At 40.7% G+C, this 21,766-nt stretch overlaps 1 protein-coding gene across 2 annotated transcripts in view; it reads left to right on the forward strand.

Annotated features, from left to right (window-relative positions):
- Positions 1-728: 728 nt before the first annotated feature.
- ARHGAP42 (Rho GTPase activating protein 42) overlaps positions 729-21,766 on the forward strand; it is a 293,945-nt gene continuing 272,907 nt past the window's right edge. For both annotated transcript variants that reach the window (XM_075198773.1, XM_075198774.1), the window contains exon 1: positions 729-1,254. In XM_075198773.1, coding sequence (XP_075054874.1) covers positions 1,101-1,254 — 154 coding nt within the window. In that variant the 5' untranslated portion in view covers positions 729-1,100. The remainder of the gene's footprint in view (positions 1,255-21,766) is intronic.

The raw sequence follows: 21,766 nt of genomic DNA on the forward strand, positions 1-21,766 counted from the left end.
CACTAAAACCACAGCAACCAATCAGACATTTCCTTTCATGGTCAAACCTGCACTTTGCAGATAAGAGCTAATTGTTGATTGCTTGTTTTTAGTAGTAGTAGTAGAGATTTGCACTTTTGAGCAATATTAGTAAACACTCAATGGACTTATCCTCTTACATGGAGTTCTCATAGCTATGTTTTTAATTCCTTTGTATTAAATCCGACAAAACATATTTCTGTACTAATTTCACAACATTATTATTGCATTACCGAGAGCATGTGTCTTTTCAATTAATCATTACAAGCTTTGCCTGTTAAACTCCCCTGGTGAGGTAATGCAGCCGCATGCTGCAGTTCCCTGTGAAACCTACAGATGGCAGACTAGAGACAAACTTCTCAAGTTTCTTAACTCTTCTTTTTTCTTCTTTACTTTTCTTGATTTACGGTCCTGTTTCTAAATGTCTTTTAAGTTTCCCAGGCAGAAAGTGGGAAGTTTAACCTGGAGGTAACTAAAGATCACAGTGATGTCATCAGCATTTACTGCAACACACAGTATCCCTGCAAGCTTGACATCATCTTTTTTTTTTCTGCAGGAGGAATCCAGGACAAAGGGGGGGGGGTGCAGCCCACCTTCCCAATGCACAGTTTATCTAGGAATGTGAGGTGACCTGAGGGTGACCTTGCTGGGAGTCCCTGTGTGGCAGAGGTACAGGGGTAGGGAGGGGGGATCTCTAGGATTAGGGTTTAGCTTGTGCTAGGGCTTCAGTGACCTAGTAGGGTTGATCAGCCTGGCTGCATTGTGATCACAGGGGAGCTGGAGACTCGCTGCAGGGAGGGGAGAGGAGAGAGGGTAAGAAAGGAGTCTGAGCTGCCGGAAATGTCTGAACACTAGTGAGTTTCCTCTGTGCAGCAGACTGGTGGTCAGAGGGACAATGCAGCTGGGTGACAGTGACTGCAGTCCTGCATTCCTCCTCTCTGCTCTGCTAGTGTGCATTGAGGCGCAGCGCTGAGTGCACCAGGGAGCTGCGATCTCTGCTCTGCAGATCTCTTGCAAACTTCAACTTTGAAAGTATCTTTCTTCCCTCCAAGGATCTGAGGCTTTTTTTTTTTTTTGTTACAATGGGGCTTCCGACTTTGGAGTTCAGTGATTCCTACTTGGATAGCCCAGACTTCAGGGAAAGGCTAAAGTGTCACGAAATCGAGCTGGACAGGACCAATAAGTTCATTAAAGAGCTGATCAAAGATGGGAACATGCTGGTCGGGGCGCTGAGAAGTGAGTACACACAGGCTGACATGTTTCAGCAAGCCATTGACTATTCCTTTCCTTCCAGCTATGCAGACTTGCTGTGTGTGTGTGTGTGTTTGCTGATCTCTGCAAGTAGAAAACTTTACCCCCCCCCCCCCCCCTGAAGTTTCAATATGCATCATAAAGTATGACCTGATATGTTTTCTAACCAAATACCACTTATATAGATTTTAGATGAGCACTAAGTGATGTCACTCTGGTTAATACCTTCACTTGCAACTTGTGCAGCCGCTGCAGAACCTCTTTTAAAAAGTTCTCAGAAATTATCATTTATTTATATAGCGCCACTAATTCCGCAGCGCTGTACAGAGAACTCACTCACATCAGTCCCTGCCCCATTGGAGCTTACAGTCTAAATTCCCTAATATACACACACACCCTAATATATTTTTTATTGCTTGGAGTGTGGGGTAATGATCACCCCCCTCCAAGCTACAGACGCTGTGTAACCTTCCTAAAATACATGGCAATAGGACATGTCTCAGATAAAAAGAAGGTATCAATAGATTAACATTTTGACTTATAACATGTTTAGATAATCCCTCCAAATTTGTAGCCATATATTAATAATAATCTGTTTTAACAGTGATTCTGGTTTTGTCCAATTACCCAAACTTTTTCTGTTTTATTCAAACGTTAATATAATAACTTTTATGATGCATAACACCTTTACGAACATTTGCAAGCATTACAATAATATTTGTACTACTCAGATTTTTATACAGGAAGGAAGACCATTGAATACTTGTGTCTTTTATTTATAATTGTGAGAATACCAATTACTCTGTTTACATGCAAAGCCACTGTAAACTCTCTAAATTGTTTACATCATCCCCTCTGCCACATGGGACAGTGAACTTTTTTTTGAAGCAGCTCCTTATGGGAGTGATGTTGGTAATTAATTGATATCAGTGCTCTGTAACTTTGCAGATGTGCTTAGTAAAACTATATTAACTTGTATTTTTGTTTGGGGCCTTGTTTTCCATTGGAAAAGGAACTTAAGGGTTACTCTTATTATAGCTCACCCACAGGTACGATAAACGCCATATGTATGTTTTTCATTTACATTTTTGAGTCTTTAAATTTCCTTTAATCACTGTTACACTATAAAGTCTTTTCTGCTAGGAATAATGAAATCCCTTCAGTTTTCTCTGATGTGGTTGTAGTTTTATGCTGATAGTAACACACTACAAACATGCACTATATATATATATATATATATATATATATATATATATATATTTATATTTACCAGTTCTTCAGAATGCAATGTTTTTGTACAATTTCTTTCTTTACTTTGTTCTATTGATGTTGCGGCCTAATAAGACCTGTATATCCCAATGTGTATCACTCGCTTTTGGGTGCTTATTTAATGGTATTAGAGTAGGGATGTGTTCTAATCCAAATCAGCCAATCAGAAATCAGTTTACAGATTTATTTATTTTTAGATGGTTGAAAGCAGATATTTGGTTGGTGTGGGTTCCAGGCCATCATTTCTCTTTGTACCATGGTTTTAAATAAGCCCCTTTCTGTAGACTGAAGAATAGAGAGAGAGGGTAGAAATCTTCTAGTTTAATAATATATAGGGCTTGGAGTTTGGCAGGAACCATGCATTAACCTTTTCTCTTAAAACAGCAAATGAAAGCAGTGTAAACTGCTGGCAATTAGCAACTTATGTATGTTTTGTCTCCTTCCAACACTCTGTTGGCATTTCATCCTTCCTTAATGTCAGTGACATTTCATGCAATGCTGGGGGAGGGGACTCCTCAGTCTGATTCACTCAGGGCTTGTTCCCCTGTAGTCCATTGCCTGATAGGAGATATACAGCCTATTTCTCCTATTGGCCATCATCATCATCATTTATTTATATAGCGCCACTAATTCCGCAGCGCTGTACAGAGAACTCACTCACATCAGTCTCTGCCCCATTGGAGCTTACAGTCTAAATTCCCTAATATAGACACACACACTCACACACAGAGAAGGAGACAGACAGACAGAGAGGGAGAGACTAGGGTCAATTTTTGATAGCAGCCAATTAACCTACCAGTATGTTTTTGGAGTGTGGGAGGAAACCGGAGCACCCGGAGGAAACCCACACAAACACGGGGAGAACATAGATAAGGCCATGGTCGGGAATCAAACTCATGACCCCAGCGCTGTGAGGCAGAAGTGCTAACCACTAGTCCACTGTGCTGCCAGTCTTTTGGAGGAGAAATCCTCACTTTTGGACCCAAGTGTGTCTTTTCATATAAATGATCCCTCTTTTTGGCTCTAATGAAGGATACTAATTAATAAACTCATCCACTGGATTTCAGTAGTGTCTGTTTAGCTCCTGCATTCCATACAGTCACAAAAAACCGTCTTCGCAATTTGTCTTTGAAAGCTGTGTTTTATGTCATTTTTATATCAGAAAGTGTATGCCGGCTCGCCAAGAGATGCAACCAAAAATTTATACAAACCGTAAAGAGTAAAAGTAATGCAGTTTAGAAACTTTTTTTTAAAACATTATTAGCAGGTCCCGAGTAAAATGGCAATAGCATAGGGCGGTCATTAAGACACATATACCATGCTTGAGAAAATCAGATATACAACTTTGCCTCCCTGTCTAGTACTTCCTGCCAAATATCTTTAATTAATGGTCTGTCTAGGCTAAACATCCTGTGCCACTAATCTCATGTGATCATTTAGCGTCAATGTACTGAAAACTGGCAGCTTCCTGCACTTTGATGACACTAAAAGTGTCTCGGAAGCACAGCGAGCGCGCCCCATCGTAGTATATCAGGTGTTCACAGTCTTACTAATACTCATGAATATTTATAGTTGTCAATAAGATGTCAACACATGAATTTACCAGAAACTATATGTCTCTGTAAATTAGGGGTCTATTTTTGCCTGCGATAAGGCCCAAGTTTCGCTGGAGAACACTTCGCTTTGCAGAAGCCCGTTCAACAAGTATTGTGGTGGTACTTGTACCATACTTCCCAACATTTAGAGTGTCAAAAGAGGGACAAATAAGCCACGTCCCCGCCAAGCCTAATCAACGCCTACAAACATCCTGTTTGCACAGTTCGCATGCGCAGTAGCGGTTTCGGACATGTTCGCGCATGCCCAGTAGCTTTTTTTCGGACGCGTCCTGCCCCACTTCCTCCTAGACCACCGGGGAAACTGGCTGCTATGTCCCGGTATTGTAGCGTGCACTCCGATACCAGGAGAAATTGTAAGTCAGGCGGGACAGTCCACTGAAATCAGGATAGTCCACTGAAATCGGGATATTCCACTGAAATCGGCACAGTCCCGCTGGAATCGGGACTGTCCCGTTGGAATCGGGACACTTGGGAGGCATGTTGTACCACTGTGATACCTGTTCTCAAGATGGTGTTAAGAGAGCAAAAGCTTCAACAAAAATGTTTTATTCTAATAAGAATAGAGTGGTCATGGGTATTTTGACCTTCATGTACATACAGTACTTGGACATGGTTCATTTATAGTGGCCAGGCAGAGACAGGCCAAGCAACTGACTGAGAAATTGCATATCTGGTGAGTGGCTAGTCTCGTTGGGTAGACCTGGGACTGTGCGTCTCTCAGTCATATACCATCGGGATCAACGATCCCCGTGCCCACATTTGTTCTCCCTTCATATTTTAAGTCTTTGCTGTATGTTTTAAAAATAAAATAAAAGGTTAATGAAAAAGACAGCCAAGAAAAAGACGTTATCTACAACTGTAGATTTTGTAATAAGTATGATACATTACCTACCAGGGCCCCAAAATGTAATGGGCCCAATATAAATGTATTTACTATCTACTTCTGGTGGCTTTCCACCAAAAAAGCAGCCATAGTACTGTTCCATATCTTCATCCTGCTTCAGATTACATCTGTATCCATATGCACAGAGACCTGATGAATGCAAGGGAAGAGAGTATAGGTCAGTGATCGGCAATCTGATAAAAAAATTGTTTAAAAAGTGTATAGTGTACGCATGAATCAACTGAATGATTGGAACTTCAGTTGTAGGTACAATCGTTGCAGATAACACATTGGTCGTAGTGTGTACCCAGCCTTAGAGAGAAGCTATTGGGCTGCAGAACTAGTGTTCAGATAGTGAGCAAGGAGATCAACATCATCATCATCATTTATTTATATAGCTCCAACATATTTCGTAGCGCTTTACAATTGGGGACAAACACAGTAAACTAATAAACAAACTGGGTAAAACAGACAAATAGGTGAGAAGGCCCTGCTCACAAGCTTACAATCTATTGGACAATGGGAGTTTGATACATGAGGTTAAGTCTACATTTTGCATTCCGGCCCAGCCAGACTGCAAAGGTAAAAGTGACTCCTAAGCTAAATGATCCTGTCACACAACAATGTTGGTCAGGGGTTAGTTGTCTTGTGTGAAATTGTGAAACGGATGGTAATAGTGTCATGTAGTGAGGTTAAGAGGGTGGTTGAGGAATATTATAAGCTTGTCTGAAGAGGTGGGTTTTCAGAGATCAATGCGGTGACCTTGTATCGAATCTGCGTAAATAATCAGAGTGAGTCGAAGATGGGCAATTCTGTCAAAACTCGTAGAGCGATCAAGTAAGATGACATCAGAACAATTACTCTTTGGATTTAACAATTTAAAATGCTCTAAAAGATCCAAAAAGTCATGAAAGTTTATTTTAGTGAATGTAGAAGAATCAACACATTCTATAAGCTTGGCGGCTATATATAGATTGGAAGCAGGACGTAAACTGGTCAAACAAGCCAACCGAAGGTCATCCGTTTTAAGGATCTCATGCATTCTTGGAGGAAGAAGGGGAAATTCCAACAATATGTGTGTTAGCATGTAATCAACTTATGAGGTTGACGTTTTAGTAAGTAACATGGGGGGTCAAAAGCTCAAGTAGTTTCTTGCGGGGACAAGGAGTTAAGACACTAATGAGTCACGGGAGAGAAGGTCCAAAGTGATCATGGAGGGAAGTTTAAGGATAGACTTTAACTTACTATGAAGTGATCAGGAAAGTTCTGTGGAGAGTGGGTGTAAGATAAAGGGGGGCACAGTGAAGAAGAGTGGGATATGAAAAAGAGGAGACGTGGTTTTGACTTATGTAATAATGTTTATCTATAGAGAGATTAAAAGTAATAAGGCAAGAAGAGTTTGTACTGCATAAGATCAGTGCATGTGAAATCTCTCAGTGTAATATATGTGGGAATATTTACTCTCACAAGTGTTACTGCATTGTGCAATCTATATTATCTCACACAGTGCTAAATGGATTTTGACCTGCACTCTCTGAGCTTTACATTTGCTACTCTTGCACTAATTAAAGGTTAATAATGTTTATAAAAAAAATTAAGTTTTTCAGAGCAGCTTCATTTCCAGATCAGCCCAAAAGGCCAATGTAATTTTGCAGACTTAACTCCATGGAATTTCTTTGTATATCTCCTGGATTATATCGGGAAACAAGATTAATCTCCATTTATGTTTCCTGGTAAAATATATTAAAACAAATAAAACAAAAAGTCACAATTGTTTTTCCTGGCGGCCTGCAGATCATTGTAGTTCAAATGGCCGCGTAATTGGGTTAAAGTTACAGACTGAGTCAAGTTTCATAATGATTCTCCTTCTTTACAGACGATGTTAGCGCAGAAGGCGACCCAAGGATAGAGGCCAATTATTGTAACAATGTTTAACCCCAATTAGGCGGCCCATCACAAATCTTTGCTGATCTCTGTATAATATTAAACCTTTATTTCTGTTGAGTTATAATACATGGATTTGCTGTGGGCGCCAGGGACTGTATCTGAAATTCGAGGAGAGAAATAATGTCTGCTTGTTGCCCGTCTGCGGTTCGGGGCATTCCAAAAGGTTTGCGCATAGTAAAAACAGAACTGATGAGTTTTGTAACAATAGAACATTAGTATAATTAGCGTATTTGTTGGAAGTTGGCATTTTTGGTTTGTTTGTTAAGATGGTTGTGAAGGTTGTTTTATTGAGTTTCTTTTATTTTTATTTTATTTCTTGATACCAAAACATGGCATTGTCCGTTTTAGTTCAGCCATGACAGCGCATTGGTGCGGTAGGGCTGATATGCTAAAATTGCATTTATCATCATTGCCATTTATTTATATAGCGCCACTAATTCTGCAGCGCTGTACAGAGATCTCACTCACATCAGTCCCTGCCCCATTGAAGCTTACAGTCTAAATTCCCTAATATACACACACGGTCAATTTGTTAGCAGCCAATCAACCTACCAGTATGTTTTTGGAGTGTAGGAGGAAACCAGAGCACCCGGAAGAAACCCACGCAAACACGGGGAGAACATTCAAACTCCTCACAGATAAGGCCATGGTCGGGAATTGAACTCATGACCCCAGTGCTGTGAGGCAGAAGTGCTAACCACTTAGCCACCATGTTGCCCATATTTAGCTGAATCATTTGCGAATTAGATAGTGAGAGCTGATTGGTTGGCGTGGTCTAGCGCAAATGTTGCACCTAAAGGCAGTATTAGCAAAAGAAACTATGGTGACTTTTGAAATCAGGAGTTTAAACAACCTCAGGTGCCACTAAATAGTTCTACTTTTTCTCCTTTAACATCCACTATGTCAGGGGAAAGTATCTCACACAGGCTTATAAGTGGGTGGTTGGACTCGGTTTCAGTTCTTTGTTAAATATTAAAATGCTGGCATGAGTATAAAAAAATAAAATAAACTTAAAATAGTGTGAATGACCCAGAATTAGTGTTTCCCAGCAACCAAAGACAGCAAATCTGATCTCCGTTTATTCTCAGAAATTGCAAGTACTTCAACGACAATTCCACATAGCAACCTGCTCCTAACAAGGGAAGTGTGTGATTTACTGTGGTGTCCTCTCCTAAATAATCCCATTGTTTATCTAGCTAGCCAGATAGCAAATTTAGGGGTTTATTTACTAAACTGCGGGTTCGGAAAAGTGGAGCTGTTGCCTATAGCAACCAATCAAATTCTAGCTGTCATTTTGTAGAATGCACTAAATAAATGAAAGCTAGAATCTGATTGGTTGCTATAGGCAACATCTCCACTTTTCCAAACCCGCATTTAGTAAATCTAGCCCTTAGATGCTATTGTAGAGAATGCACTTAAAATGTAAGTTTTCCTGTTGCTGTTGTGTCAGTCATTTAATAATGATTTACAATGACAATATTTTTTTGTATGAAGTATACTCCTGAGGTGCATTCTGTCACCAAGTAACAAAAATCAAAAAGGTCCAGACTGCTCTTATGGTTCTGCTTTTCAAGCGCTCCCCCAAAAAGGGGGAAGGTCTCTTTTACTTCCGACCCTTGGGCCATAAGGCTCAGGGCCATCTTTTCCATTGGGCACGATGGGCAGGTGCCCGGGGGCCCCACGGGCAAGGGGGCCCCATAGGCAGGGCTCTTAATTAGAATAAATAATTCTGCAAAAAAAAAAACCTGCAAAAAAAAGCCTTCAAGGGTCACTGAGCAAGTACATCTATCTATCTCTATCTCTATATATCTTTATCTATATCTGTATCTCTATACATCTATATATATATATATATATATATATATATATGTAGGGGCCCCGGTAAACTGCTTTGCCCGGGGGCCCATAATGTTGTTAAGATGGCCCTGATAAGGCTCCGACAGGGGCAAGGACCTGTAGGTCCCCCCGTTTCCTGCAAAGGCAGAGAAGGTTTTCCCCAGGGACTGAATCATTAGCTCTCCCCTGAGAGAGGGAGCCCCCAAACGGTTTGGTGGGATGGGGAACTACCCCACTGTCGGAGTGGCCTTCTGTATTTCTATACAGATGTATAATTACCTTCAATTGAAAAATCAACGTTGTTTTTTTTGGGTGTGGCAGCTGCTGTATCGATCGATCGGAGCTTAGAAATAAGAGACCACACAGAGCATCTGGTGTCCAAATTGAACTTCCTTTATTAATTGAAATAGCTCTTATTTTATAGACATTAATCACGTCGCAACAATCACGTCAATGGAAAATATCTGTAATATTATGTAAAGTTTCTATATTAATCAAACAGGTATAAAACAAGGTAGCGGTCAAGTTTAGTCATTTAAAAAATGCTAAATGTCATCAAGTTCCTTATTGCTTATCCAATCAGGGGTCCTTGAGGCTGGCATAACTTCTTGATTCTGCAAAGTTTCACATTAGCAGGCGCTCAGGTTCCTTTGTGGTTCAGCTTCTTCATTCCAGACAAACATTAACACAAAATATATGATTTGATTTAAGGAGATGCAACATCTAATAGAATTGAGAAAGATACAATATATAATGTCAAGATAATGTTTGCTTGGTCTGGGCAGATGTGGGTGTTGTCTTTTGTGCATATGGGTGTGGTGTGTGCATGTATGGGTGTGGTTCTGGTTGGATATGGGTGTGTGGATGTATGGGTGTGGTTCTTGTTGGGTATGGGCGTGGTATATGCATTTATTGGTGTGGTTCTTGTTGGATATGGGTGTGTGCATGTATGGGTGTGGTTCTGGTTGGATATGGGCGTGGTATATGCATTTATGGGTGTGGTTCTGGTTGGATATGGGTGTGTGCATGTATGGGTGTGGTTATGGTTGGATATGGGCATGGTATATGCAGGTATGGGTGTGGTTCTGGTTGGATATGGGTGTGGTTCTGGTTGGATATGGGCGTGGTATATGCATGTATGGGTGTGGTTCTGGTTGGATATGGGTGTGTGCATGTATGGGTGTGGTTCTGGTTGGATATGGGCGTGGTATATGCATGTATGGGTGTGGTTCTGATTGGATATGGGTGTGTACATGTATGGGTGTGGTTCTGGTTGGATATGGGTGTGTGCATGTATGGGTGTGGTTCTGGTTAGATATGGGCGTGGTTTGGGTGGATCGTAGGTGGGACTTATTTGTGTGTTATTTGTATTTGCTTTATAAATTGTTGGGAGCTATGCTGCGGAGGACAGAGGACATAACTGGGCAATGCCCAGGGACAAGAGCACTGCTGCTGCTTGTCTGGGATTTGGGATTTTAACATAAATAACTGATAGTTCCACTCCAATGTAATGCTAATCTGTGTTTCAGTCAAATAAATCCACATTCTAGCAATTTAGTTAATTTAGAGGGATTATAGGACCACATCTATGTCGAACGGGTTTCTCATAAAAATGCTATTTTGGTATAAATTTGATATATGTTTCTTGCATATGTTGCTCAATCCTGAAAGAATGTATAATATGACACAGGATACAGTTTGAAAAAAATGAAATATCAGATTTCCATGGCTCATCTGTGGGATTCTATGATGGAACCATGAACCGTGGGATTGTTACTGTGACGTTCTAATATGTCTCTTACTGTTTCTTATACTAAATATTATTTTTCTTATTGGTTAATACAGTGAAGTGATACAAGTTACATAAATATACAAATACTGGAATGAAAATGTCATTTTTTTATAGCGTTTTAATGGCAGCTGGGAAGGTCAAATCTCGCAGCTTATAATTAGCGTTTAACAAGCTCCGTGTGACGGCGTCTGCTCAGATATAAGGTAACATAGCAGGTTGTAACGCACGGTTTGTAATCTAATCAAAATTAAATGATTTCTGGTGTGTAGAACGGATGTCGCGTGAGAGCTTTAATTGTTCTTTAAAAGGGTTTTTTAAATGCTGACTGCATCGTTTTTGATAAGTGTCCATAGAGCTCAATAAAAGAATATCTACTATTGAAATACGTTAAACTTCAGCATTGTATCCGCTCTAAGGGGCATATTCAATTGTTCCCGTTTTCCGCGGTGGAAAAAGTATTACCGTTATTACGGTAATACTAAGCCGGATTTCAGCTCGCGGCTCCCTGAGCCGCGAGCTGAAATCCAGCCTGAAAGGTACCGTAATAACGGTATTTACGCGCACTATTACCGTAATGGTGGTAATAGTGCACGCGCCGCGTTACTTTACGCAGTAATGCCAACAATTGAATATGCCCCTCAGGGTGGTGTTACATGGTTGCTTTTTAACATACCTCTCAAGTATCCCAATTTCGGTGGGACTGCCCGGACTTTATAGCAGTCCAGTAGTGAATAGGACCAATGCTTATAGGCAAACCAAGGAGGGGGGGGGGGTTTCCTTGTGCCTAGAATCCCCCCTCAAAGCCTGGGGCACTGTGTAATTGAGGTGGCTGGACCCTGCCCTCGCTTCACACGGCTCTGCTTGAAAAGGGAGAGCTGTGTGCACCTAACAGTAGTGCACACAGCATTGCCCATGTATATTATGGGGATAGGGAGAGATGGAGAGCAGCCAAGCACTGTCTAATATTATAGCCACGCCCCCACGCATGCTGGTCACGCCCACTGGCGGCGTGGTGTGAAAACCCCCCTCTACAAATCCTGCGTTTGCCCCTGATGCTCTAGGTGCTCTAGCTTTGGTCTCTGGGGGCATGACCACACCCCTATCATTATGTGACCACGCCCCCTGTCCCAATGCCTGGTACTGAAATCTTGGGAGGTATGTTTTCACCCCATGTTTAAAGCACAACGCTTGGGGGTATATTTACTAAACTGCAGGTTTATAAAAGTGGACATGTTGCCTATAGCAACCAATCAGATTGTAGCTGTCATTTATTTAGTACATTCTACAAAATGACAGCTAGAATCTTGGTTGCTATAGGCAACATCTCCACTTTTTCAAACCCACAGTTTAGTAAATATGCCCCTTAGTCTCTCCAAATCTAAATAATTCCAACATGTATTTAGAAATTGACTGGCAATAGAGACATTTTTTTTTTTACCTATTACATTATGTGATTGATTCTCCTGTTTCCATTCTTGCCACAGACACTGCATTCTGATAAATAATGGTTCAGTCCATAAAATGGCTGCCCCCACTGTGTGTAGTAGACAGCTGTATTTCTACATTTAAAACATTTAAGCAAAACTGCCGTATAACTATATCCCTAATACTTCTGGATCACGATACATGGCGGTGTGCTCTTATTTTCCCACACTCTCTAGATATATTTAGAATAGTTGCCCACTGCACAGTTTACAATTCATTTAAAACAAAATGGATGTCCAGATGTCACTAGTTTATCGAGGATGTGGAGAGTTCACGTCTGGTTCCTATTAGCTGTCATCTATTTTCATTTTTTTCTTTTTTTTTTGACCGCTTTCCTAAGTAATGCTACGGAGAATACTGCAAGGCACAAGAGAAGAGGTTATACATTAGATAGATTTCTATCGTGCTGCAGAGAGCAAAAATGCTTCTCTCCTAAATTCTGAAGCGGTCACGACGAATGCCATAGGAATAGCATGACCGTGTCTGATCTTAGAAAATCCTTCAATTTCCTGATTAATATTTGCATTTAGTTGGAACGATAAGCAGAAAGATTTGTACAGCGATAAGCAAACGGCAAGCAGGGTCCTATCTGCAAGTAACATGGCATATTTAGGGGCTTTCATTTATATTGCCACAGGGTAAATCTCTAAAGTGACAAATCAGTTGATCGTTTGTATGATTACAGTGTCAGGTAACGGGAAAAACACTTTATTTCCAGACAATTTCCTGTAATTTAGACCTATTCTATTTCCAGCATTGAAACATTTTCTGCATCTATATTAATACTACAACGTGACTTCCTTTGTACAGCTATTTTGCTATAATTAGAACTCACAGTGAATTATAGTGCAGCTATTTTTTTTTTTCTTGTAGCTTTACAGACACAGTGGAGGCAACCATTTTGTGATTTGAGGCAATATTGTTGAAAATGCAGCCTAGAAATTGGTGACGTTTTTTTTGTGCCTTTGGCCATTTTGTGGGCGGAACATTTGAGAATGCAGCCTATCAAGTCTCTGGGTTCTTCATTCCTCAGTGATGTTACTCTTCCCTATTGACTTGATAGGCTGCATACTTCGGAATAATAGTATCCGCCCATAAAATGGCTACTTCTGCTGAGTTGAGGCGACATGTCATTTTAAGAATTGACCTTAATTCAAGATAAAGGATTGTCCTAGTTTTTTGACGTCCTTTACAAGGGCAAACGCAGGATTTGTAGAGGGGGGTTTCCACACCACGCGGCCAGTGGGCGTGACCAGCATGCATGGGGCGTGGCTATAATTTTAGACAGTGCCTGGCTGCTCTCCAACTCTTCCTATCCCCATAATATACATGGGCAATGTTGCCTTATACTACTGTTAGGTGCACGCAGCTCTGCCTTTTGAAGCAGAGCTGTGTGAAGTGGGGGCAGGGTCCAGCCACCTCAATTATACAGTGCCCCAGGCTTGGAGGGGTTTTCCAGGCACTAGAAACCCCCCCCCCCCCTCCCTTGGTTTCCTGTGCTTTAGTAGATATGTAACAGATTATTCAATTATGACCGGAGGATTTAGAACAGTGATGGGCAACAGATTTGCGGCCCTCCGAGCTTTCACCTGCGACCCCCAGGTCCTTCCTTCCTCATTGTCAGTTTTGTTTGTTAAAACTTTTAACACTTGTTTAAAATGCTGCTAATTTGTTATTACAGATAGGTGTCTCTTTTGAGTCAGTGTATTGTTTTTAGTTCTTAATGAGGTTATGGGTAATGTGCGGTCCTTTTAAAGGATGGAGGTCTGACCTTGTTGCTCTTTGAACTGTATAGTGTTGCCCATTTAGAATTTCAGAACTATTGACTCGTCATGTGTTGAGAGCACTGATTGGCTAGCTGCACCAGCCATCCAATCGGTGCTCTTGGCACATTGCATGTTTGACATCACTGATGTTTTGACAGGAGAATGATCTATAACAGAAGAGGAGTGTGAGTATCTCCCAAAAAAGTAGTCCTTGGGATAAAGAATTACAATGAAATATGGCTTTGGATAGATATTGCTTTCTATGTGTGACATTTAACAGTTGTCAAACGAAACACTACAGTAAATTGCCTTTATTCTTGCTATAAGAAGTTGTGTAAAGTGTGATCTCAGCTGCAAGATAGCAAATACACAGTGCAGAAAACAGAGATTGTCAGTCACACCCAATTATACCAAAGAGCCCCAGCAAAGCTCTGCTGTAAAGCGCTTGATACTGTTTTGATTTCGTTTGCTCCTGCGGGAAGATTAGTGAAATTGTGTTCATGCCTGAAAAATCATGAAAGAAATTGAAGATTCGACCATGCATGTCTGCTGTAGGCTTGTTAAAAGTCTTCCTTGTTTTAGCAGGAGAGCTGGCTGAGATCTAACGTTTAATGGTGTGTGTGTAGCTACATATTAACTGGAGAAAGCAATGCTATTAAACTGATATATCTGTGTTGTCATATTGTATAAAATGTCTTTCTCAGGCCAGGAGTTCATGAGAAATTGAGGACGGCTGTACCCAAAAAGAGTTATAAGATCATATCAATTACTAATATGCTAGCAATGAATTTACTTAACGGAAGCATACAATTACAATATTTATCAATCGTTATTTATATAATGTCAGCATATCACATACATGTTACACAGCACTTTATAGAAAATGTTTTGAAACGATTACATTAGATTGTGTTACCATTTCGCCTATAATTTTGAAGATACAACTTCTGCTAGATAAAGGGGAGAAAGCCCCGCCCCCAACCCGCACAAACCCCGCCCAGGAACACCCACTACCAGCCCAGAAACACCCACTTTGGTGTGAAACTCCACCTGATTTTATAAGCCACACCCTTTTTGCGTCCTTGAATTGGGGTAGTTCGGAGGTACGTTAGTGTAAAGAAGAATTATCTTACCAAAACTTAGTATGACTATCTCGAAATACAAAATCTCCTTATAATTTACAAGTTGCTAAGTGTGTATTCCAGTATATTTAATTTGCAAGCTGGACAGTGGGATCATGAGTTCAATTCCCGACCATGGCCTTATCTGTGTGGAGTTTGTATGTTCTTCCCGTGTTTGCGTGGGTTTCCTCCGGGTGCTCCGGTTTCCTCCCACACTCCAAAAACATGCTAATAGGTTAATTGGTTGCTATCAAAAATTGACCCTAGTCTGTGTGTCTGTCTGTCCGTGTGTGTGTGTGTATGTTAGGGAATTTAGACTGTAAGCTCCAATGGGGCAGGGACTAATGTGAGCGAGTTCTCTGTACAGCGCTGCGGAATCAGTGGCGCTATATAAATAAATGATGATGATGATGATGACAGATACTTTTGGGAGTCAACAAAGGGATTGTACCTCTGAAAAATGGACATTTAAGAGCTTTGAACTTGCCTAAAAGAATGAATGAATGTACTCATGAATCAGACCCACTTGTGTGAAATCGCTGTCTTTATTTTCCACAATACAATGCAGAAACTAAATGAAACACTGAACTGTAACTAACATTCAACCTTTTTGTGTTGCCATGAAATGTACCGTCCTTACCCATTTCAATCCACCCACGATCTATCTATAGTATTTTAAAAATAGCATAACACTACTTTCCAAGTATTTTTACTGGTGTAATGTACTGATACAATACTTATACGTTTATTTATAATCTTAACTTTTGCACTCCTTAATGTGACACCATTTTGGCATTAGCAGCGATAAATATTTATAGGTGGTGCTGTGTGATCAGTTTATTTACTGGTTATGTAGATTGTGGCTTGTGATTGCTTTTTCTGATCTATTAAATTGACCCGTGTCTGTCTGTGTGTGTGTTAGGCAATTAGACTGTAAGCCCCAATGGGGCAGGGACTGATGTGAGTGAGTTCTCTGTACATCGCCGCAGAATCAGTGGCGCTATATAAATAAATGATGATGATGATCTCTGCACCAATTCCCCCACCCGCAAGTGTTTGGCCAGGTCTGTGACTGCATTGGAGCCCAAAGAACAATGGATCAGCCCCCGAGGTTACAACCGTGTCATGACGGGGGCGTGGCCTAGCGCTTTTGAAGAGCTAGGCTGCCTTGTTCTCTCCTTCACTCCAAACATTGCAGTGCGCAGTGAACAGACGATACCTCCCAACGTTCCCACCCGCAGCACAGAGCTATCCCTATCAGGCAGGGGCGGACTTAGACTTTTTAGGGGGAGGGCAATTTAGCATAATCCCGCCCCCTTCATTCTGACTTGTTTCGGTCGGCCCCACCCACTGGTCCTGATTGGCCTGTCACCTTTGACCGCGTCTTTGCACTTTAAAATGTATGTTCGTCCTGCTGGGGCAGGGCCGTAACTAGGGCTGTGCGACAGGGGCGCCCACCCAGGGCGCAACGCTGAAGGGGGGCGCAATTTAGGAATATTTTAGGTTAATTTGGTTAAAATTGAGGGCTAGGGGGGCGGCATTTGTCTTTCTCGCCCAGGGCGCTAGAATTCTAACTTACGGCTCTGTGCTGGGGTCCCCGATCATCCCCACATTAGGAAAAAGGATTCCTAGGGGTAATGCAGCTAAATAAATCCTACATTTAACAAGTACCTGGTCTATTTGTGAGGAAAAAAATGCTTTTTAAAAATGTATGTGTTTGAGAAACAGACAACCAATAAGGTATTTAACCTGAAATGTAAATTTTGCAAATTTAGTCTTTCTTTTTTTTTTTTCTTCCTAGTAAAACCTCTTAAGACAGTGACTCTGCTGTTATATGACCTTGGTACTTCGGCTGGTTCATAAGCTTTAGACTCAATAATTTTACGAATGTGCGTAGTTAATCAGCATGAAAGAATCCTATTAAGTCACCCTCACCACTCCAATCACTTTATTACGGTGTCGGAATGTAAGGCAAAGCCCGATTCCGAACTGCTCTGAATGATTAAACATCCTCTGTAACAGAGCAGTGTAATATGCTGACGCTCCATAAATAAAGATTAATACTAATACTGGTGCACATATCAGAATGATGTCTATTGATGGATATGTTGTATGAATGTTATGGGGGAGATTAATAATACACGCTCCTGTATTATGTGCACCAATGCCACCGGAGCTATTCAATTCCGGGAACCACGATGGTCATCGTGCCTGGAAAAGCTCAGTTACCTCTGATTCAAAAATGAGAGTAATGGAACCCTATATCCAGGCCTAATGGGCCCGGAATAGAATTGCATCAGTGACATTTGGCACGGATAATATATACTCTGTCACTTTGCTAAGATTTGAATAAGCCCCACCCCCTCTATTTGAATAATTATTCAAATAGCGGGGGTGGGGCTTAATGACGCGACTAAGCCCCACCTCCACCATTCAATGCCGTGAAGTTCGGCGAATGGGGGAGGTTTGCCTACTCTTTCGGGAGTCCAGCTCCCAAAATTCAGGAGCCTCCCGGGAATTCCGGGAGAGTAGGCAAGTATGTATAATTTCAGACCCATTTTAAAGTGATTAGGTTGGAGTGGGGATCCTTATGTCAGCAGTGCTGAACATGTAGTAGGCCACTGTGGCCAAAGCACATATAAAAATTAGAGTGTGAATGAGCCCTTTAAATAATAGACTGTCCCTCTATAGCCTGGGGCAGGGGGCTTTTTTTTTTTTTGGCGGACCCTAAGCCTAGTGCTGGTTGTAGTTAAATCAGGGGCGCCAGGGTTAATGTGCTTGAATGGAAGGGGTGGAGCACACTGGTTTTTAAATTTTTTTTTTATTAAATGCATTTTTTTAATCACTATTGTGCCAGCGGATCCAGTGTTTATAATGCTGCTGGACCCACCGGCTGCTGCTGGAGCTGACAGGTACGTATCCTGCATTGTCCTATGTAGTACAGCAGATTAGAGTCACAATACACCCGTAGTCAACAAGGAACGTATCTTGAGATCTGTTCCTTGTTGACTTCGGGTGTATGCAGAACCAACTTGTGTGCGGCTTTGCGACTCACTGCAGATACGCTTCTTAATGACTCGTACATGTTTTTATTCCAACCAATTCTTAATGTTACACATATAATATTGGTCCCCTTTTTATAAACCTTTGTAGCAGTATTGAGAGAGTCTATAGATCTGTACATCTTACATAAAATAAACCAACGTGTCCCTCTGGAATTGCGCGAGTAGAGTACAGGGTATCTGTACTAATGTTCATTATAAGTTTGTGCTATTTTTGTGGTTCCCAGAATATTACAATACATTGCTTATTTAAGCAGTTTCTGTAGAACTGAACCAACATATTTGCATTCACAAGCTCTGTATATTTGGTTTCACATAGAATTTATATACAGAATTGTGTCTATGGCTGTCTACATTCTTCCTGTCTGTGAACTTATTTTTTAACGGCTGATTTTCATGGGTACTTTCATGCAAGTCCATTACTCAGCAACTGACATGCTGTAACGTAGAGAATCCCTACAAGGGATATATTGATCAGCTGTAATGTCTGCTTCTGATGTAGTGATATTTGCTAGTGACTGAAAAGGGCCCCGATCTCTCGGAACGTTACATTTATTATCAGAATTCTTTATATCTCTTTCTAGAACTAAGTGGTCACTCAGCAGTTTATAATCACTCATTTCAATCACTTGTATGTTCTATAGCTCAACAAAAGTTTAAGAGCTTAGTGCAGTATTTGTAGTTTTTCTTGTCACTTAAGATTGACTTTTTAGAAACTTGTAATCCTGTTTATTACACTGGTGACTCTGAATGACCCTTGACATTTAAGACCAAGATATATGACAACCTTTGCCTGTCAGCATGACAATTTTCCCAGAATGCAACTGGGGAGCATAACCTACTCCATTATTCTATACAGGATCTGGAGTTTAATGAGTATTGGTCATGGTCAGTTGTTGCTTCTAGCACTACAGATACTTTGTAGTACTTAGAATTATGGCTTCCTGGATAATTAACTTTTTTTTACATTTAGCTCAAGTTGTACATCTGTACCTTCCCCCTACACCAAACATTGGTTTCATAATCTATTGTTTTGCTAATTAGCCGAGAGAAAACTTTTTTTTATTCTTCTCAGCTCAGCGTCGGCTTCAGCAGTATCTTTTTAAAATGTTATCTAACAATATATTTTACCCTTTTGCTTTGTCTAATGGAGATTTTCGGAAATGCCTTAAGATGATACATTATTTTTTTTGTAAACGTATTTCTGATCCTCTCACTACACTGTGGCCTGGTGTCGTAGGTGTATGGCATTAATTGAGGCATACACAGGTCCCAGTGTCCCAAAGTTATGATAGAAACAGGAATAGAGTAGGGCAGCACGGTGGTGTAGTGGTTAGCACTTCTGCCTTACAGCACTGGGGTCATGAGTTCAATTCCCGACCATGGCCTCATCTGTGTAGAGTTTGTATGTTCCCCCCGTGTTTGTGTGGGTTTCCTCCCATATTCCAAAAACATACTAGTAGGCTAATTGGCTGCTATAAATAAAAAATGACCCTAGTCTCTCTCTCTCTGTCTGTGTGTGTGTTTTTTAGGGAATTTAGACTGTAAGCTTAAATAGGGCAGGGACTGATGTGAGTTCTCTGTACAGCGCTGCGGAATCAGTGGCGCTATATAAATAAATGGTGATGATGATGAATAGAGACGGCAGACACAACTCCCAAAGGGTTCATACCCACCTGCTCTTCTTATATGTGTTTTACTAGAGTTTGGAACGTTTTGGGAGCACCTACAATTATACATTTCAAGCGCATTTAAAAACACCAGTGGGTATAGGGCCTAAGATTACGCATAGTTGGCACAGAGAGTTAACATAAGCCTATGTCTATTCATAATAGTAAATATTCACCTGAGGTCCAATGAAATAAATATTATATTTTCTGTTTTACAGTTTATTAAAAAATTACTTTCTTCTCTGATGGTCTTAAATCAGGGCACCTGGTAATCTTACTGCGCTGATGAAACACACACCATTAAAAATATCTCAATTTGGAAACGATTATACTGATAAATGCATCTTCCATCAATCCACTCTCTACTCTTGAACAGTAACCTGGGAACACAAGTGAGGTGTATGTAAGTCCCCCTGTCATGTGGTATAAGGAGATAGTGTATGGCAAAAACAATTAATGCTGCAAATGTTCAACTACATTTTTTTTCCAGTGTAATTAAATTATATGTTAGTTGATATAAAGGTGTTGTTCTATCTATCTTTAGTCTCTGAGACACCTGCAATTACAATGACTGAACCGAAATAGAAAGCATTAATTGTGTTATGTTCCGGGCTGCCCAACTTCCTCCAGTGTTGAGTCTTTTTTTTTTGTTTTGTTTTTTTACAATATACATAAACCAGGGGTCAGGGAACTTTTTACCTTTTACCGCAAAATATATTTAGATACGCCGACGTTGTCCCCTTGATTTGAAAGGAAGGAAATCATATATTGTTAATTAATGGAATTCAAAATGTTATTGAATCTATTCAAAATTTCTTTGAAAGCTTCATCTTCAAAACTTCAGGTTTTGGAGAAAAGATGTTGCTTCATTTTTGATACGAGAGCATTGATATTGGGGCATTTTGATGTCAGACCAATTTGGATACAGTCTTCAGCCTCCAGTCGATTTCTCTGCTTTGTTTTTATGTTAGTTAGAGTGGAAAATCCTTGTTCACAAAGGTAGGTTGTTGCAAAAGGCAGCAACTTTTTGACTCCCTCCTCATGTGCAATTTTGAATGCCTTTGCAGCTGTTGACATCCAAAAATATGACAGATCTGCTTTGTTTTCAAATGCAATACGTGCTTCATTATTGCATCGAAGCTCAAGAAGTGCCTCTGCCAACCCTTGAGGCTCTTCTGGTACAACAGCAATTTCACAATCCAACTGACAGCATGTGAATCGGCAGCATTACCCCCAGGAATTTCATTTTTACCCCATTTGTTCCCTGACCACTGACGTAAACCATTATGTTCATTATTAGTTTATTTACATCCATTTACAAACAACAATATTAAATACAAGTCAGTAAAAAAAAGTAGAACGTAGCTTTCTTGGATTCATGAAAAGGTGGATATTTACTGAACCTCCCTATTGGGCTCCTGTATTTAACGCATACTTGCCAACTTTGTGACTCTATCCTCCGGGGAGATCCTAGAGGACAGGTCATGTGACAGGGGTAGGAGGGGGCGTGGGTTCCAGAAATTCGGGAGCCTTCTGGTAATTCCGGGAGAGTAGGAAAGTATAATTTAACGTGAGTGTAATCATTTGGGTGAGTTACTGTACTTGGTGGAGCTTAGTGTTTGCACATAGTAAGTTCAGCTTTTACTATTGTATATTTGTGGCTAGAAATTTGGTAAGGTGTGGTTTGTTTATTTGTATATATAGAATGTAAAATAAAGAAATTGAAGCTTTAGTTTTAACTAAAGATTCAGTTCAGCGCGATATGTCTCTGGAACAGTCCGCGGAGTAACATTGCGCCAATGTTGGGGATGAAATCTCCGTTCATTTTTCCTCGCAGTCCGAGGAAAAATAAACACAGATTCCTTACTGGCTGGCTGTGTGCGCAGCCGACATTAAAGACCAATGCCGGCAGTTCCGGCGGCTATACCCGGACCCACCCTCATTGGTCTTTTAAGTCGACATTATTGACCTTGTGAACCTGTCAGCAGAATGGAAGTGTCAGCATTGGAAATAGATACCCCCACCCTCATGTAAAGCGCTCTATGCTGCC

This window comes from Mixophyes fleayi, chromosome 2, assembly GCF_038048845.1.
Source record: "Mixophyes fleayi isolate aMixFle1 chromosome 2, aMixFle1.hap1, whole genome shotgun sequence".
In the NCBI taxonomy this organism is placed as follows: domain Eukaryota; kingdom Metazoa; phylum Chordata; class Amphibia; order Anura; family Limnodynastidae; genus Mixophyes; species Mixophyes fleayi.